The sequence below is a fragment of the Leptidea sinapis genome, chromosome 36 (assembly GCF_905404315.1).
Source record: "Leptidea sinapis chromosome 36, ilLepSina1.1, whole genome shotgun sequence".
Classification (NCBI taxonomy): domain Eukaryota; kingdom Metazoa; phylum Arthropoda; class Insecta; order Lepidoptera; family Pieridae; genus Leptidea; species Leptidea sinapis.
Genome location: NC_066300.1, coordinates 8,264,345 through 8,285,058, shown reverse-complemented (window position 1 = coordinate 8,285,058; position 20,714 = coordinate 8,264,345). Strand labels below are relative to the sequence as shown.

Genomic DNA, 20,714 nt, shown 5'->3' with positions numbered 1-20,714 from the left:
AATAGTTCTAAGTGGTCACCTCTCGAGTTTCCCGACTCTATTCGAGTTGATGATACCCGAACTGTACAAACCTGAGCTTTACAGCTGAGTCTCGTTCAAGAACAGACTTGTGGCGCATGGACCGGACACGGATGGGATCCGTCACTATTGAAGCGGTTTTGTAACAATGTAATGTGTAAAAAGCGCGCAAACCTTCCTAAAACCGGCGTCGCTCCTGTGGTTCCTCTGGTGTTCTAGGCCAAACTTGGCAGCGGTGTAAATGCTTATCTACAAAAGTGGCAATGATTTTCTTGCCACTTGTTGTCATTAAAGGTCAATCTTTTCCAAAGTGGTGGTAAATGAAGCAGTTATGTGTAAACATTATTGTGTTTTAGCCAGAAAGGCGCCGTAGCTAGTGAAATTACTGGGCAAATGAGATTTAACATCTTATGTCTCAAGGAGACGAGCGCAATTGTAGAGCCACTCGTTTTGGATTTGTCAAGAATCCTGAGGGGCACTGCATTGTAATGGGCAGGGCGTGTCAATTATCATCAGCTGAACGTCCTGCTCGTCTCGTCCCTTATTGTTTTAAAAAAGGTAGAAAGTATAACTTACGACTTTCACAAGTTATTATTACTTTTACCTGAATGAATAATGTGATATTCATTTGATGTTATTTCTTCTTTATTAGGATATATAGTCAAAATTTTCACCAGTCTCGCTAATAAATGTTTTTTTTTTTGATTAGATAAGAGTACGTCATCAAATGCAACGTCAACATCGTCAGCTTCGAGGAGGGAGGCGACGGGAGGGAAGCGTGAGATCCAGCACACACGAGTGAGGGGCCGCCCGCGAGCCGCTGACTCCAGGATTATATTGAACGACCCCAAGTGGCCACACATGTGGTATCTGGTAAGTCATCATTATTACTTGAAATACAATGGTTCTTGTTTGCTATTAGTGACAATTTAAGGCTAAGAGAATTATAGAAAGACTGCCTCTCATGACAATGACAATAAACTCTAACTCTGCAAAATAATTTAAGGTTTTGAAAGTTTTATTAAGAAGTTTTTTATTTTTAAGTAATACTCTCATTTCTGGGATTAAATATTTAATTTGTACCACAACCTGAGAGTTGAACAAAACATACCAAAAATTTCGGTCGATGCGCCACTCGGACGGTTGGCTCAGTCTGTAAGAGCACTCGGGCGGAACCCGAGAGGCGCGGGTTCGAGTCCCGCATCGTCCACGTATTTTGGTACAAATTTTATTAAGAAGTTCTTCAGTCGTGGAGCGGGTTGTTCCCTTGCCTAAGATATGGTCTTCAATTACTGATCCACACAGTTTTCCCAAGCTGATATAGTTAAAAGACCTTCAAGCCAATAAGCATACTCCCACAGGTGTATCGGATGTCCATGGGTGGTTGCTTCACAACTCACGTGAGCCTCTTAATCGTTTGCCCCATCTTTTATAAAAAAAATATTAATCTAGCAGTGAGAAGAATTCTTGACTTAATTTTAATTCTTGAAGGATTAAAACGCGTATAATTATTACTGTGTTTTTACATTCCATTTATGCTCATTTTTATTATTATCTTGACAAACAGTTTTTAAAATTTATATTGGCTATCGGAAAAAACTAATTTCGTTCCGACTTTTATATCCTCTACCCTCGGGTTTACCTTTATGTAATATTATTATTGGTACCATTCAAATAAGTTATATTAATATCAACCCTCTTACAATATAATGTGTACCGGTGGTTTCATGTCAACCATTTTGTGAGTTCAACAGATAACATGAATGTGTCAATGCGGATATTTTCATGCGAATATTCTGTGGTTACATTGAAAGTCACACGAATGTTAATTACTCATCGTGGATTTTGTGTAATATTTATCTAATTTCATTTAACATTCACAATTTTTTGAGCGTTTAGATTATTGGTACTAGTGTGGATTGAAACAACAGTTAACACAGAGTTTGTATTTTAAGAGATTGTGGCGCACTTCATCTTATCTTATTATAACTATGTTATTAATAAGATCGGAAAACCACAAGGCAGTATCTTAGGCGTTGATAAATGAAATAAATTACATTAAGATTATTAACCTTCATATATAGAATCATAGCACAGTAGACATATGTACGGTAACTACCTACAAACGTTCGAAATGATACACTCACACATGTTTGTGCGCATCGACGAGGCCCCTAAGCGATTTTCGCGGTCAAGGCGAGACGAGTGTCACGTTGTTATATTTTGTTTCCGCGATCTTTTTAAAAATGCCAGCGTATTGCTTGGTTTACGGCAATTTGAACTTGGCTCCATCAAAACTTCGTTTTTCGTTTTTTAATCTTTAAAGCAGTATAGTATATAAGAATGATTTATTGTTATATTATTATTATAATTAGTAGGTATTCAAATTATAAGTCCGTGAGATCGGTTATCATAAATTCGTGAACATAATTCACAATTTTAAACTAATATGGCGGCTGCAATATTTATTATCAAATTTTTTTATGAGTGTGGTTTTCGAGGATTTTTTTTTATTAATTTATTTTGGACAAAAAATAGTTACCTACATGTGTGTCGACACTCGAAAATGAAAATTCAAGATGGCGGCTGCAAAAAATTATCAACTTTTTCGTCATGGGTATCGTTTTCATGGTTTTTAAGGGTGCTCAAAATTTATAGTGCTGTCAAAATTTAAGTTTAATTTGGAGCTACATGAAATTCTAAATTATCAACATTTTTATCATGGGTAAAAAGTAAGCAACGCCCCATAAGAAACTTCGTTTCAAAAATACAGTCGAATTGAGAACCTCCTCCTTTTTTAAAGTCGGTTAGAATATAACCTGACAACCCTATTGCTTCAATGGAGTTTACGCATGTGAAGGTAAGTATTTGGTCAACAAGGTTTAGTTTCCTTACTGGTACAAATGTCTACTGTGGTCATAGTCAAAGTCATAATTATGGTCAGTTTAAGGTCTTGCGACAGTGACTCAAGTACTCGTAAAACTTGAGAAGAACCGGCACTTTTCAATTTATTTTGATGTTGGGGGCTAACTTACTATAAATTCAACATAAAACAAATCAACACTGATTTGTGCAAACTATAATTGACGGCTTTCAATTTGTGTAGTGGAATGCAGCAGTTTATCAATACTCGCGTTAACTATGAACATTTTCAAGTCGAATATTTTTTAAGAATTTAACATAGGTTGTAGTTTATTTAATAACGCGAGTATAGAACGATTCACAGAAAACTTTTAAAAAGATTAATATACGTGCTGATATAACTGAATTATTATATGGACTATTTGCTAACTATTAATGTTTTTTAATTTAACACGACGCTTCTATGTTTTTCTGGAACAATGTTTTTAATCGTTGACAGAATTCGAGACATACGTCATAGTTACTAGTAGGTCATTTATTGCCACGGGCATCGGAGGTGGTTATCCTCTGTCTTATATCTCTTATCTTCACAATGGGTTTTAATTAATACATTATTGCATCCCAGGTGTTAGATATTTCGAGCTCGGATAAGTCGAGTTAGTTAGTATTTTGTGGGGCTTTGTATATGCTTTTACAACAAGCTCCCAGATAATGTTCAAAACAAATGTATTTCGAAATTCAAAAGAATTGTTAAAAAACGTTTGTGTGGTTACTATAACATAAATGACTTTCTTAATGATACATCTGAGTGGGAATTGAGCGACCGCCCAAGAGCTATTAAATAATAAATTTTATTGTACGATTTTATATTGTAACCATATTTTTATATAAAAAAGAAGCCCGCTGAGTTTGTTGCGCCCGTTCTCCTAAGGTCTGAGGCATACCTTTTGGAATGGGTGGTAGTTTTTGACTTTCAATAAGTGATTTTATCTTATCTTGAATAAAAATATTTGAATTTCGGTACCGTCTTCTCTTTTGACATTTTGATGTTTTTGCCGTGGATATGTATTGTGGTCCAGACTAATATGGGCATCCTAACTAAAATAATTATTAATATACTATCCGAGCTAAATAAGCCTCTATTAGAGGGGATAAAGTACCCATTTTGAAATATTTTCGCTGCACTACGCAACTTTCGCTTATCGTAAGCTTTTTTTAGATATATACATCACGTATAAAAATATCCTCTTAATAATTTTTTTTTTTGGAATAGGAGGACAAACGAGCGTACGGGTTACCTGGTGTTAAGTGATCACCGCCGCCCACATTATCTTGCAACACCAGAGGAATCACAAGAGCGTTGCCGGCCTTTAAGGAAGCTGTACGCGCTTTTTTTGAAGGTACCCATGTCGTATCGTCCCGGAAACACCGCACTAGGAAGCTCATTCCACAGCTTTGTAGTACGAGGAAGAAAGATCCTTGAAAACCGCACTGTGGAGGACTGCCACACATCCAGATGGTGGGGATGATATCCTAACTTGTGGCGTGTCGTGCGAAGGTGAAATTCGGCGGCAGGAATCAGGTTAAATCTTAAAAGATTACAAATATGTATAAGAAAGTTGTCTCGAGCTTCTGAAATTAAGGTATACACAATACGAACTATTACGACAACACTAACTATCACACAAATCACAAATGCAATACAACCCCAACGTATCTTCTAATAAATTAACTATCCACTACGCAATATATTAACACTAGACATAGCCCAGTAATTGCCCCTCCGTAATGAATGTGCTTCACTTCGTCTTCTACTAATAGCTCCATTAATTGTAACATGCATTCGCATTAATAACATCATACTGCGGTACGCGAAAAGGTTGCGATCCATTAATTATTAATAAGCTCTTCCATTCATAGGAAAATCAATTTAGAACAGTGAATAACAAAACAAACTTCAATTATAATGCTGCTCTAGCTGATGATGAGTATTAAAATATTTTGCTTTCTTATGGCAGTCAACATTGATTGCGATGCTGTGGCGCTCGACTTTGAGACATAAGATGTTAAGTCTTATCAGTCCAGTAGTGTCCCGTGAATCCTGGAGGGTCCCAAGGCTGTGTGCTGTATCACCTACATTATTTCTTCTGCATGTCAATGATATTTTTTTGGAACGAAGTTCCTTACGGCAGGCTTGGAGGAGATGGGGATTTTGCTGCGGGACCGAACTGAAATGTGATAGTAAAACCGTAAGAAAAAGTCCGTGGAATAAAACCGTTAAATGAGACGTGCGCAGGCGTGACAGTCGTATACACAAGCGAGTAGTGTATAATACCTTTCTCTTTCTAATGGACTTTATTATTTATTATATGAGTGCAAGAAATCTTAGCAGAGTTGACAATCTTGTCATTGGCAATCAAGTAATAGATGTAATATAACTTAAAAATTAAGATGGATAGCAACTCTACAATTGTTCCATACATTTATATAACATTACATTTTGGTTGCATTAAACTGTATCGTAATTTAAAAACCCTTCTAGAGATGGCGGTAATATGCATTCGATGACCACGTAACTTTACTACGGCATGTAAGATGGCGCCACGTTCTCTGTTTGAAAATATTTTTACAATTTTATGAAATCTGATTTGAAAAATAAACAATTTATTTAATTAGTGCAACGAAAGTCCTACATTAGCCGAAAGGAACTTTGTTCCTACCTGGTGTCCCACGACACCACATCATTTTTTTAATTATTTATTTATTAGGAAGACCTACAGCTATTAGCTACCTTATATGTTAATTTACATAACTGTGAGCCAATTACAGGTCTCCATCAGAAGTGAAAGAATAATTAAATTCAACGATACTAACAAATACTAAAATACAATGCACAATTTAAAATAATTACATAATTAAAACAGTTAATAAAAGAAAGATTCAGTGTCACTACAGTACTACTATTAACTACTATCTTAATACTTATTAAAGGAACGCCTGCTTAAATGCTCCTCGCTGACATAAAGTTAGTCTGGAAAAGATCGATTATGTTATCCCAAGATAATTTATTAAAGTTTATTGATACAGTTATGGTCAATTCTATCATATGTATGCTTTGCTGTAGTCTGTGTATACGACATCGACCTGTCCACCATCCTCCATAGCCTCAGTTAGTGAATTGTTCAGCAACACTAAATTGGAAAACGTTGAACGACCTTAAAAAATCCATTCTGGTTGTAGCTCAGGGAATTCTTTATTGACGGATACATATGACTGCAAAACCAGCTTTTTGAATACTTTAGCTGTTATACACAATTTGCATATCGGCCTATAATTAGTAACATCATTCTTTGGGCTCTTTTTATGTACTGGCGTGATACAAATACGCCATTTTTGGGTAAAACGTCTTCAGATAATATCTGTTGAAAAGTATTGATATTGGGATTGGAACGTATTGATATGTTGGACATCTCCAACATACACTGCTTTGCAGCCGGCAGAACTGGTGATGTCGTATACACGGGCCATGCAGGTCTCTATAGAGAAATCGTCGACCAGTGCCGGGAGAAACTTGTGTCTTCTATCTAGTCCTCTCTTGAGATGGTCGCGGAATGTGGTAAAATAAACTTAGTCCAATTTAACCCCCAGAAGACTCAAGTTTGCGCGTTTACCACTAAATCTAAACTTGTCGTAGCACCGCTCTTCGATAATACCTCGCCTTCAAGTCTTGCCTAGTATCGGAATCCTGGGTCTCGAAATCTCGAGCGATTGCCTACTTCTTCTTTACTTCAACTTCAAGCCGGCCCACATTCTAGCGCTCTCCAAAGCGCAAGTCCGGCCACATATGGAGTATTGCTGTCATCTCTGGCCTTCAACCAAGCTGTGTAATGAGCTTTCTAGTGCGGTGTTTTATGTTGATACAACATGAGCATCTCCAAAAAAAGCGCGCGCAACTTTCATTAAAGGCCAGCAACACTCCTGTGATTCCTCTGGTGAATGTTGACGGCGAACACTTAACACCCTGACTGGTATGCTTGTTACTCCTTCTTTTCTATAAATAAAAATTGAACTGAAAGTAAAGATGAAAAACATGAAAAATTTTGTGTTAATTCTGTTTAGTTTTGTCCGTCTACATGCAGTATCCAAGCACGGCTTAGAGTAAAAAAAAGGGTTAAACGCGTCCTCCTTTGAACTCTCGACTGGACGACCGAGTCAGATGTTAACGTGCAACTCTGATGAAATAGTTTGACGTGTGTGTCGCCTCTACTCGAGGCATCGAAAGTATTTGATCCATCGGAGATGGAGAAACATATGTATAAGACTCGGACTACCAGCCCCTTAGCCCTGACAAGCAATAAAAAAATATACGGTCTTTTGATCAAGATTTATAGATTGATCGTAATGTGCCTTTACTTGTGGTAGCTAGATTGTGTGTTTGATTTAAAAATAATAACTACACGAACATTTTTAATTTATTTTGTCACAAATCAAAACTTATTTTATTTAGATGTTAGATAAGATTCAATATGCCACAACCATTTTTGAAACTTCTTAAAGATCAAAATCAGATGAGAATATATGTCTATTGTGTTGATCGTATATTATGCTTTGCAAGCTATTCACCAACGTTGTACAATAGCGTGTACTTAGCGTTGAGTAAAAACATTAATAGAAAATCGTGCAATATCTGCTTTTACGAACATTGAAAGAATAACATGACTTCTGAAATATATACATTGAATAAACTTAATATGTTGCAAGAAGATGTTTCGAACGAATTCATCGAATGATGAATATAATAATTCATAATTGTGTTCTATGTATAACATATGTCTGATTTCAATACAATAAAAAGCCAGAAGGTTATACACAAGGTATCCAAATAGACCCATAGTTCCCTTCTGTAGAACTGCATCTTTTAGTAGAAATTTTTACAGCATGTCTATGAAAATATATAAAAAATTGCCTAATGAATTGAAAGATTTACCTTTCAAGGTTTTTAAAAGAGGACTGCCTCAATGGTTACTAAATAAGTATTTCTGTTATTATTATTTATTTATTTATTTTATTTATTTATTTATACATAATCCACAGCTCTTAAAAATATTTAATTAATACTTTTATATATGATCTGACAGCCAAAAGGGATTAACATTTTAAAGGCCTGAATTTTAAGCAATCGACACAGTAAAACACCATGAATGTACCTATTCGGATATTTGCTAGTCAGTATACAATTATATATACATGTGCGCATGTGTGTGTGTGTGTGTGTTTGTGTGTCTGTGTTTGTGTGTATATTCGTTTTAATGTGATAAAAACACAGGATTTAAACTATGAAAAGATACCTAACTGACATGAAATGAACTATCTTAATAAAATCATAAAATTATGTTTCAACTAATATTCGTAATATCTCATTTTTGAATTTGAGTTTATTGAGGTGGAAAATATCAACCGAACTAAACTTATTATTATAGGTTTTATGTAATCGAGTTATTACAGAATTTTGTGCGTAATTTGAGGACACCAGAGGAATAGGAAATAAGCATGTGTGCCTAGAGCGTCTTTTTGGAGTACAAAAAATAAAGTTTTAGTGGTAAGTTCCTGACAGTCTACATAACCGTGACAAAGCCCATTTAAAGAAATAATACAAGAAGGATACGTCTGACTAATGAGTTGATGGTGCTTACAAGATTCTTCATAACCTTTATTATAACTGTGAGTCCTAAAGTTAAGGTGCTTAACTTATTTTCTCTGAAAGCTTTCTAATTTCTTAATATAGACAGAATATTGCGGGTTCCATATAACACTACAATATTCAAGAATGCTTCTAATATATGACTTATACAAAACCTTGATGCAATCCAAGTCAGAAAAGGGGCTACTTACGCGCAAGATGAACCCTTAACTTCTAATGACGTACATACAATAGTATCTATTTGTTCTCCAAATATTAGCTTTTCATCCAGAAGTACTCCTAAATCTTTGACTACTTGTTTTTTATCAATTTGGTGATGATTAATTTGGTAACTAAATTCTGTTGGAAACTTTCTTCTTGTGAAAGAGACATAGATGCATTATTCATGGTTGACACCTATGCGGTTACAATTATAATATCAAGTAAGTCTATCTAAATCAGCTTGTAGTTTGGAACAGTCCCAATTATCTTTGATTGTCATAAAGATTTTAGTATCATCGGCATACATCAGGAACTTTGCATAGTGAAAACATTTACTTATACCATAAAGATAGCAAGCATATAACATATTATGAACTAGTCTATTTGATAATAATATATGTAAATTATATACTTTTGTGTCATTAAATTTGTTGACATTATACATAGGTACTAAATGAATTATTAACATCGTATATTAATTTATATAAATTAATATAAATGATAGCATTGTGAAATCCGACATGATTTAGCATAACTGTAGTGTGTTGGTACTTAGACAATTCAATAACATATTTTGCATGTCAATTGACGAAACATATTGGATTATTAAGTACAATGTTTCTTGCAAATAAAATTACAATTCATTACAATTCATTCCATTTCATGCGATGAGGTGTTGATGAATTTAATGTATGGGATGCCGCGAGTTGATTGTAGTTTGGCTTCATATATTAAGAAACTCATTTAGATGGAAGTTTTGGCAAAGATCGTGCTAGGCCGGACCTAGAGTAGCGATCAAAAGATCTTTTTCGATGTCAGATGGAGATACGTTTTCTCATTGACTCCTATTTTCATTGCCACTCCTGAATTAATTTCTATGAATTTGTTCTACACCATCCATCACTATGTTATTGTAGGAGGTTCCTTATAATAAATAGATATTATTACTTTACTCCTTTCATAGCTACTAATCAGTAATGTTAATTACTGTCCCGGTTATTATGACATGTTTGTGTTGGCTGTCGCGGGCTACGAAGTCCAGACACTGTTCTAAGTACTATATCTATGTCACAATAGATGGACCTGGAAACTCAAGTGCTGTGCTATTTTGTTTTGGTCCACGGATCAGGCTAGCTATTTAACGCGGAAATATTGCCAGCATTCTTGCTTGGTACACTCATCATTAAAATACATGTAATTTACATTAAATAAGGTCTTTTTGTAAATGATAAAAGTATTCTTCTTCGTTCTTATATATTTTATTTATAGAAAAATATCGATGTGTATGTTTTATATGGATAACAAAGGATGAACCAATTGTGATGAACTTTTTGAAAGGATCGGACCTAGAGTATTAAATTTTTGGATTTTGAGCAAGGTAGCTGTAATATTTATAATTCAAATTAAATCAAATCAAAATCTTTTTTATTTCATAGGTAAATCATATTAAACTTGAAATATGTCATTTTTTCACACAGCTCATTGGGAAGGCAGATTTCCTCAGAGAAGAATGAGCAAGATAGTCTAAGGATGCTCTTTTTAAAACAGATTAGGTGTTACAAGTTCTTATTTTAAATGCAATTTACAAATCATTTCAATTACAATGTATTCAAAGTGACGCAACAAAAATACTCAAACGTCAAAAACTAAAAGGCTTACACGAGTAAGTCAAAAAAAAATGAATAATTATGAGCACAATAGATGCATCAATCCACACATACCGTAAATAAATAAAGGCTTTATGCGAGCATTTTATTAAATAAAATATATAATAACTTTAAATTTAAAATAATTAAATAAAGGAAATAAAAAAACATGAAGCAGACGTCCCGGTAACAAGATCACCCAGCCAGCACAAGTAGCGCCCGTTCTCATGCATGACGCATGGACCAGTCATCGCCTCCCTCGACCATATTTTAGACAAAGGAACGACCCGCTCCACGTCGCCGCCACAAGCAGTGGCACTTAAACGAGCATGAGAAATCTACCGAATAACTAAAGAATGTTCATCTACATATTACGCAATACTTACTAAATGATTTACCTGCAATGTTGAATGCACCAAATATAATATAAGCTATATAAGCTTCAGGGTAGAGTGGCTGGGATTGTCTTTTAAATAAATATTCTTGTATCTCATGTTGTTAGCCGTATACTCACACACTACACACTTTGAAAAGAAACTGCACTATTAAGGACTGTATCTCTTTAATCAACGCTCAAACAGTTTGCTGTACAAAATCACGCAAAACAATGTTAGCAGCTGCTAGAGGTAGATTAGCGGCATCTAGCGGTAGTGGAAAGAACAACATAATTGAATCTAACTTAGTTCTCAACAAACTTATATTTAACACATGTATTGTTCACAGAATCGTGGTGGTGGTCTAGATATGAACGTGATGGCGGCGTGGCGGGAGGGCATCACGGGCCGAGGGGTGGTGGTGACCATCCTCGACGACGGCCTAGAAACAGACCACCCGGATCTAGTGGCCAATTATGTGAGTACGGCTTCATGACCACCAGTCACGATATCATTTGTTTCACTTTTTATTTTATTGACGCTAGACACGTTGTAGTCCGAGTGAACTAAATTGTGATGAACATAAAATGAAAATGTAATATTACGTATTACGACATAGTATTTTTAGATATAAAACATTGTATTTATGTTAATAATATTGTATCACGCGTACAAAGCGATTCGGGAGCGCTTTACATATGATGCTTCACAAAAATCAATATTTAATACTATTTCCCTTACTTTTTATAAAAGTAAGGGATGAGCTGGACATTCAGCTGATGGTAATTGATACGCCCTGCACATTACATTTGCCTTACATTATATTTGCACAGTACTTTCACTAGCTACGGCGCCCTTTAGGCCGAAACATAAGAATGTTCACACATTACTGTTTCACGGCAGAAATAGGCACCGTTGTGGTACCCATAATCTAGCCAGCATCCTGTGCAAAGGAGCCTCCCACTGGTCCACCTACTTTGTGTAATGAAATTTACCCCACTACATTTTTAATATCGCAAAATATTGTACAATGTATTGGCGACAAAATGAGAAAACTTAATGAACAATCATATAAAAATGACAGAATCCAAATTCAAAATATATCATAATTTGTATATTTTGAATTGTTAGGCTAATAAACAGTTTAATTTTAACTTATTATACTAAGAGTAAAACAAAAAAGTGTCCATAAACACTATTCTTATTGTCTTTCTAAGCGGAAGACACTATGTTCTTGTGTTCTTTACACTTAGTACATGTAAGTTACACTGCACTATATGATACTAGCTTTTCACTACACTAACTCAAAAGATTTAGTTCTTTTGAGTCTTCAAACTGGTTTCGTGTAGTCGAAGAGCTGGATAGCCTCGGCGTTCACATCATGGTGAAGTTGTAGCTCATGAGCTTCTGCATATTTTTGAATCATTTTACAACTATATACACCTTGAGGTCACGATGAAGGTCGTCGTTTCGTTAGTACAAGGGGGCATTTACAATTCCGTTGATTACTCTGAAAGCGTTGTAAATACAATATCTGCTTATTAGAGGACATCTGACGTGAACCAAACAAAAATAAATTTAATAAAACTATTGAATTATTTATTATTTATCGTTGCAGTAACAATTGTAAAATACGTTTTTAGATTTATTCAACGAGAATCGCTCGATCCTGTTGACAAACCATGTAAACAGTTTTACAGGATTTTGTATTATTTTAAAAAGAAATGAAGAAATTAATGTATTATATTACCATAATAAAAAAAACTTGTAATTCGTATTTAGTAATCTCGGCTCAAGCTGATGAAGTTTTCCCATCTGACACGTGGACGCGCCGTTTTTTTTAAAGACAATTGGGGTAACTTAGAAGTCATTCATTAAAAAAGCTTAAGGCGCTGTCTGTTAAAATAATTAAAAGATCGAATAATATCCAATAAATATTGGCCAGAAACAGTAACCGGTGTAATATTGAAAACTCTACAAAGCCGTGTATCAAATTTTCCTATCCAAGATATGAAATTAATTGATCCAACAATACAAACGAAATAAACACAGATTAATTGAAATGGATGTTTGGGAGCGCGGGCTTCACACTACATGTACAGTTGAAAAGTTTATTTGATTTCATGAATATTCTCTTTTTTTTATAGTGAAACACTTTGAGATAAATTATCTTGCCCCAAACTAATTTCTTAAACATACATAAACACATATAAATACAATATACTTTCTTAATCATACACAAATACATATAAACATCCATGACTCGGAAACAAACATTCATATTCATCATACAAATGTTTGCACCTACCGAGATTCAAACCCGGGAACTCTAGCTCAGTAGGTACAGTCACTAACCACTGGGCTATATGGGTCGTCAAATCCTTTAAAATCTTAATAAAAATTTGCCGACATGGACTAAAAGAATAGTTGCTCGTTTAATATAATTACTGATTCATCTTTTGATGGTAGAGATTAATAGAAGATTGCTGACTGATTGCTCGGCTAGAAATTAAATGACAGCAGCTTGAAAGTCAAATCCATTGGTTAAAACTTTGCAGATTCAGCTTAGATAATTTAAACGTTTAGATAGATTCTCTTGCTTTTTTTTAAATGATAATAAGGAACGAGATGAGCAGGACGTCCGGCTGATAGTAATAGATACGCCCTACCCATTACAATGCAGAGCCGCTCAGAATTCTTGAAAAACCCAAAAATTCTGAGCGGCATTACAATTGCGTTCGTCTCCTTGAGACGCAAGATGTTAAGTCTCATTTGCCCCGTAATGTCACTAGCTACGGCGCCCTTCAGACCGAAACACAGTAATGCTTACACATTACTACTCAACGGCAGAAATAGGCGCCGTTGTTAGACAACCGATAAAAACAGGCTCGGAAATATAGTTAGTGTATGTGACAAGCTACGTCTTACACTCGCGATTTGTATGACACTTTATGTTAGTGTGCGTGTACTGCTCAAAATAGAGGTTTTTTTTAAAAAAAGGCCAATTTTTCGCAGTTTGTACAGCTGTCATAGTCAAAATGTTTATCTAAATAAGTTAATATTGTGATTCAGGACCCCATGGCGTCGTACGACGTGAACTCCCAGGACTCGGACCCACAGCCTCGCTACGACATGATCGACTCCAACCGTCACGGGACGCGATGCGCTGGCGAGGTTGCTGCCGCAGCCAATAACTCCCTGTGTGCCGTCGGCGTGGCGTACGACGCTAGTGTGGGAGGTGAGTGACACATTCATTATTCAAAGTCAAAGTCAAATAAACGTTATTCAATTTGAATTAAACTAAGCGCTTTTGAATTGTCACTACAAATACCGTTTCGAAACCAAAAACCTTAGATAGAAGGTTGATGGAAGATTGGTCTCCGCTTCAACTAGATACCGCACTACTTAAGAACAATAGCTTTTTTTATTGCGGCAACTATTAGATGCTTGTGTGGCATCTTGACACTCAATGGTATCTTTCAAATTTTGTAACATACGCTTCATGTTATTTTAAATTGAAATTTATAAATGAAGTACAAAATACTTACTGATGATATGTGATCCCAGTGTCTTTCTTATTTCTTGTAGTATTCTTTTTATACAGTTTTACTTCGCAACCCGGCATTTTAGTTTCAATTATTAATAAAGTTTAACAGAACATCTGGCACGTTAACGTCACAAATTTCTTTTTTCTTAATGAAAATAAGATTAGGGTACCACGGGTAAATTTTTGGGGTTTTTCAAGAATTCTGAGCGGCACTGCATTGTAATAGGCAGGGCGTATCAATTATCATCACCTCACACACACAGCACGTCCTGCTCGTCTCGTCCCTTATTTTCATTAAATAAACCCAATTTTGAGCGGCACTACAATTGCGCAAGTCAAATTGAGACATAAGATGTTAAGTCTCATTTGCCCAGTAATTTCACTAGCTACGGCGCCTTCAGACCGAAACACAATGACAGCTTACACATTACTGCTTCACGGTAGAAATTGGCGCCGTTGTGGTACCCATAATCCAGCCGGCATCCGGTGCAAAGGAGCCAGCCACTGGTGTTTGCATATTGTTCGAGAATGGCTCGAGTACGCCCATTTGGGCATAGTAAAAGTTGCCGCACTTTGGGTCTACGCCTGCGGTATGTAGTCGGACCGCAGCGGCGACCAATCCTTAATATAAGCCAAAAATATAAATTTTAATAATGTCTTTCTCAAATTTCTGACAACATAATATTTAACGTGTGACGTTGCAACAAAGGTTTTACTCCAACGTTCGCTCCATGTTTATTAATTTATGGTAATAGAGTCTTACCGGCACGGGAGCTCCAGGGTCGTCGCATATTATGTAAACTAATTCTACCGTTTTGAGCCGAGTGCACTAAACACTTTTTAATTAACTAAAATATTTTCGAGACCATTGGTCAAGTAGTTAATGTGTTTTCTTATCAAGCAAGAAGTTGCGTTTTTTATTCTCGCTTGGTTTACTAGACCTCGATATTTATTTCCATGATGAGTGATCATTCATCATTAAAAATAAAATGCCTTCTAGATCTAAGATCTAGTAGATATTATTATCTGCCTGCATGTTCCCGGAGCTAGAACTAATTATAGACAAAATAGTTATCTACTGCGGGCTGGTCGGTCTTTCAACGACTTGTCTAAGATATTAGACCTGGATTTGTTCACCACTCCAATTAAGCAGGTAAAACAGCTCCTTACCGAGAACTTTTTCAATCAGGTGTAATTGTAAATTTGAGTTATTTTTTTAATTTATTTTTGTCTCTTTATCATTTTATATAATTTTCGTATTTGTTGTCCACTTAACTCTTACATCATATATCGATTTCTATCTGTGAAAACTTTTAATTGTCCTTCTGTAATTATGTATGTAACTTATATTTTTTAACCTAGCTGTAAGTTTTCCAAAAAATGTAAAATAAAATAAAAATAAAATCTTTGAAGTGATGCTATTATTTATTTATGACATATTATTCAGTATATGACATTTGTCACAATCGTTTTGTATTGATATAATTAAAAAAATAAAATACTTAGTGCCGGTACGCACGGGCATATATGCGTGCCGTAAATAAAACGAAAAATTTATTTGCAAATAATAGATGCCCCACAAACGCTATTTTTCATGCACCGTTTTTAAGTCTTCCTAAAAATTATAATAAGTTCTTAAAGAGATATATATTTACACTGATCTCGTTTCTTCCTTTAGAATAAATGTTGTCGAACTTTTACAGAACACATTAAATTGAGATACAAAAGAAAAGATTAAAAGTTTTAACCTTATCTTATGATATAAATAACTTCGATATAATAATTATACATATATTATTATTATATTAATCTATATGTTACTTTTAAGAAAAATTAAATCAATTGGAGTTCTCGGTTCAATATTGCAGTGGTTAGAATCATACGAGTACTTAACTGACAGGCCACTGATAGTAATATCGAACGGTTTCAAGTCACACAGATATTATGCGAAATCAGGCGTTCCACAGGGCTCCCATCTAGCTCCGATATTATTTTTGCTATTTATAAATGACATTTGCAATAACTTTCATAACTCAAAATACTCCCTTTTTGCAGATGATCTAAAATTATATATTGTTGCATCTCCATCTAACTGTAATCCCCTCCAATCAGACCTTAACTATAATCACCAATGGTGTGAATCCAATAATATGTCATTTAATATAAATAAGTGCTATCATACCAGGTTCTCCCGCAAAAAGAATACTTTAACATATACATATAAATTTAATGGCATTGTGCTTCAGGAAGTTAGTGAAGTACGCGAATTGGGTGTAATTCAATATAGTAAATTCACTTTCAAACAACATGTAGATGCTGTTGTTAATAAATCAGCAAAAATGCTTGGCTTTATGAAGAGATTTTCGGTCTATTAAAACTAAAACAGTACTATATAATTCGCTGGTGAAGAGCCAGCGAACGCTAGTGTAATTTGGAACCCGTTTTACAATGAATATTCACAGCGAATAGAATCACTCCAAAGATCCTTTACACGTCATCTTGCATTTGTTTCTGAGGGAATATCATATATAGTCATGCTTATGAGTAACGGTTACGCTTTTTCAGAATGCAATCCCTGAGGTCCCGTGGCAAAAATCGCGACTTATTATTTCTTTACAAAATAATAAATGGGAAAATTAACTGCATTGACATACAAAATGAAATATCTCTTTCAGTTCCATACAAAATTCCTAGACAACCAGTGAATAACATTTTCCATACTCCCTAATATAGAACTAATATTGGGCTATTTTTTATGAATCAGAAAATATGTTTAAAAACAAGATATTGTCACCATTCAATTCTTAAGTGTTTGTTTTAACTGTTAGCTCTAATCTTTAAGGTGCACTTTTATTCATTTTGATATTAAGTTATTTCTTTTTACTCCTTTTCAAATTAAAATAAAATCTGATAATTTGTAGCCTTTCAACCTTAAAAAAATTTAAATTACTTAAGTTGATTTCATAACCATTATTGTAATTTAGTTATATGTTTTTGGATTAAGATTTTACTTATGAACCAAACTGAGTGATGTGTTCATCTGTTATAGTCATGTGTATCACTGTTTGTTCCTTTATAAAGTAATACTCTTTGTTTGTTAAATATAATATGATGTTCCGTATTAAGTGAATAACTAATGCACATATTATAATATTAGGTATGATGGTATAATATGTTACATTAAATGCTTTCGTAACCAAAACCAACTATTAGAGTTACCAAAAACAAAAAAAATGTTTTATATAGATGTACGTGTTTATCTCTCTTGTATATTTTATCTGTGGTTAATTTAGTTGGGTTCACAATTAATTAAGGTTTATATTTATAAGTTAGTTATTTCTGTGGGTAATGTAGTTGGTTTCACAATTAATTAAGGTTTATATTTTTAAGTTATTTGTTATCTGTGGGTAATGTACTGGGTTTCACAATTAATTAACGTTTATTTTTTTAAGTCAGTTTTAATCTGTTGGTAATGTAGTTCGTTTCACAATTAATTAAGGTTCATATTTTAAGTTATTTATTAACTGTGGGTAATGTACTTAGTTTCACAATTAATTAAGTTTTATATTTATAAGTTTGTAATAGTAAAATGTTATTTTGTCACTGTTTATTAGTCCTAATAAAGTAAATAAATGACGTGAGCCGGAAGTCGATAATGAACTAATACAGTTGGTAGCTTGATTTTATTTCGTAATGTTGTCTGCCACGCTACTTGTAGCACATTATACATCTTTCACTCAACATCAGGCAACGTTCTTCCAATCAATATAAACAAGATTAGCATCAGATGAATTTCTGAAAATCCTCCTATTTCCTGATAAAAAATATAGAAAATTCTTAAGACTTTCCTTTAAATACAGGAGTCCGAATGTTGGACGGTGACGTGACCGACGCGGTAGAGGCTCGGTCCTTGAGTCTGAACCCGCAACACGTGGACATATACAGCGCATCTTGGGGACCTGATGATGATGGGAAAACCGTGGATGGTCCTGGAGAGCTCGCTACCAGAGCATTCATTGAAGGCGTAACTAAGGTAACTACATTTATTGTAATATATTTTTCTATTTTTCCTATCGTTTCTATATCTATTTTTTACTATTATGACTGTCTGTTCTTGGTATATTTATGAAAATTTAATATAAATATATTCACAAAATGTAAGCTCAAAATAGTGATTTTCTCGGCTCCACTACTAGAAACAAAGAAATACTTGTTACTTACTTTAGCAGGCTTACAATACTCAACTTTTAAGGGTAAATAAATATACTTTTATAACAGAAACTCTCCATCAATATTTTAACTTGACTGAAGATTATCTAAACGTTGAGGCAGCCCGGCACTATAGGCCAGTGCCAGTGAAGCCTTTGAAAATGATAAAAAGTGAAAAAAAAAAAATAGTAGGAGAATAGGATAATGCAAAGAGTTATAAGATATTTTAAAAATAAATAAAATTAAGTAAAGTAAGTATAGTAAGGTATATTTTTTTTTCACCATTAAAAAGTAGAGATTTCAACGAACTAAAATACTGTTTTAAAAAAAAGCTGATATTTTGACGTAAGAATTTTCGATTGAAAATTAGGGTTCGTTTTCGATATATAAAGTCATAAAAATAAGGTGAAAAAATAAATATTGCAAAACAATAAAATAATTACAGTGTATTTGGGATAAAAAAGTCCAATCAAATTTTCGCGAAAAAAAAAAATTACTTATTTATTTGAATTTTTCACATAAATTTTGACGTTATGTATGAAAAGAGTGTAAAAACAAAAGTTGTAGATCTTTTTATTACCTACAACTTTAGTATTTAATTTTTTCCTTAGGACTTGTAGTTTCGCCGGAAATTGAGATAAACGGTGTTTTACCCTATCTCTCCACCCCCCCCTTACACTTACCGAGCTTGGATCACCCGTAATTTATTTTTCCTTTCATGTTTGTTATATGCTTTTCCTTTTACAGTGGGTTTCGTCCTACTACTATTTTTATTGTCGTCTATATTTGAGGATATTTGAGGCATCACTTTTGTTGATGTATTATACCAAGTTTGTGTTAGTGTATACCTTGCTGGCTGAATTTTTTCAAATAAACAAATAAATTAATAAACATTTAATTATGAGATATAACAAAATTTATGTCATCATAGACATATAATTATCAGTCTTAGCAGTGAGCTAAACAGTGGCTATCACAATAGATCACATTGGTCACAGTGAAACTAGAAATGAATTTTGAAAAAATAAATGACTTTTCTGAATTAGAACTGATCAGATAAGTTGATCAATTGATATTGTACCCTTGAATTTATTAAAACCTTAAAATAAGTCTATCTATCTTATCCAAGCTGACTTCAAACTGACGTGGTGCTTTGATCACCGATCAAGCAGGCTTTGTACAATTAAATTGTTGCCCAGACGAGTGTTCGGTGCTCAATCATGCGTAAATATTGAACTACGAATTCCGGTTTAGAAGTACCCTCAATTTGCTTCAACAACTATATCGTTTGGCTCATCGTTTACAATAAATACTTCATTCTCAATCATCAATTTACTATATTTGACTGACAGAAAAAAAAATTATAGAGTATGATGGTTGAATAATTGATGGTGGGAATGTGTTAGGTCACATCAGGGTCAGGGTTATATGGCGTATTTATTAACACCTCCCAGTAAACATTAATGCATTGTAATGATGATTAATTTATGCTGCGTGGGAATTGTCAGTGATGACATACGGAACGCATTCGTTGTTGCTAACTCTCATAGTTCCTCATTATAATTTTATTGTCGCTCAGAGGGCAATGGAGAGGCTGTGCTCGGAATTTCCCTGCTAGATCGAATCAGAAATGAGGAGATCCGTAGGAGAACCAAAGTCACCGACCTAGACTAGCTGGTTGCGAAACTGAAGTGGCAGTGGGCAGGGCACATAGTGTAACGGACAGATGGCCGTTGGGGCAATAAAGTCCTCGAATGGCGTCCACTTACCAAAGCACGTAGTGTTGGTAGACACCACAAGATGGAAGGAAGATCTGGTCAAGCTCGCCGGAGTAGTATGAGGGCAGCGCAGGACTGATCGGTCTGGCGATCTTTAGGAGAGGCACTTGACATGTGACATGGATACCTTGTAAAAAAAACGAGTACATCCTCTATAAATGCCGGCAACGCTCCTGTGATTCCTCTCGTGTTGTAAGGGAGTGTGGGCGGCGGTGTTCAAACACAAAATATGAAAAAAAAAAAACTGAAAACAATGTTTCACTAATTTGTTTCATTTTATTAAATGTAACCTTTTCAATGTCATTAAAACCAATCAGATAAAATTAGTACAGCCATAGAAATTTTGTTAAGTTTAAACGTACTTTAACAGAAAATAGT

At 34.5% G+C, this 20,714-nt stretch overlaps 2 protein-coding genes across 6 annotated transcripts in view; both read left to right on the top strand.

The window, feature by feature from the left end:
* Positions 1-20,714, top strand: part of LOC126975463 (uncharacterized) — a 258,862-nt gene that overhangs the window by 122,605 nt on the left and 115,543 nt on the right. The gene's annotated exons all lie outside the window — the stretch shown is intronic.
* The window catches only part of LOC126975438 (furin-like protease 1), a 222,368-nt gene that overhangs the window by 180,930 nt on the left and 20,724 nt on the right, over positions 1-20,714 (top strand). For all 5 annotated transcript variants that reach the window (XM_050823323.1, XM_050823325.1, XM_050823324.1 and 2 more), the window contains exons 4-7: positions 728-891; positions 11,152-11,280; positions 13,875-14,040; positions 18,210-18,382. In XM_050823323.1, the coding sequence (XP_050679280.1) occupies positions 728-891; positions 11,152-11,280; positions 13,875-14,040; positions 18,210-18,382 (632 nt within the window). The remainder of the gene's footprint in view (positions 1-727; positions 892-11,151; positions 11,281-13,874; positions 14,041-18,209; positions 18,383-20,714) is intronic.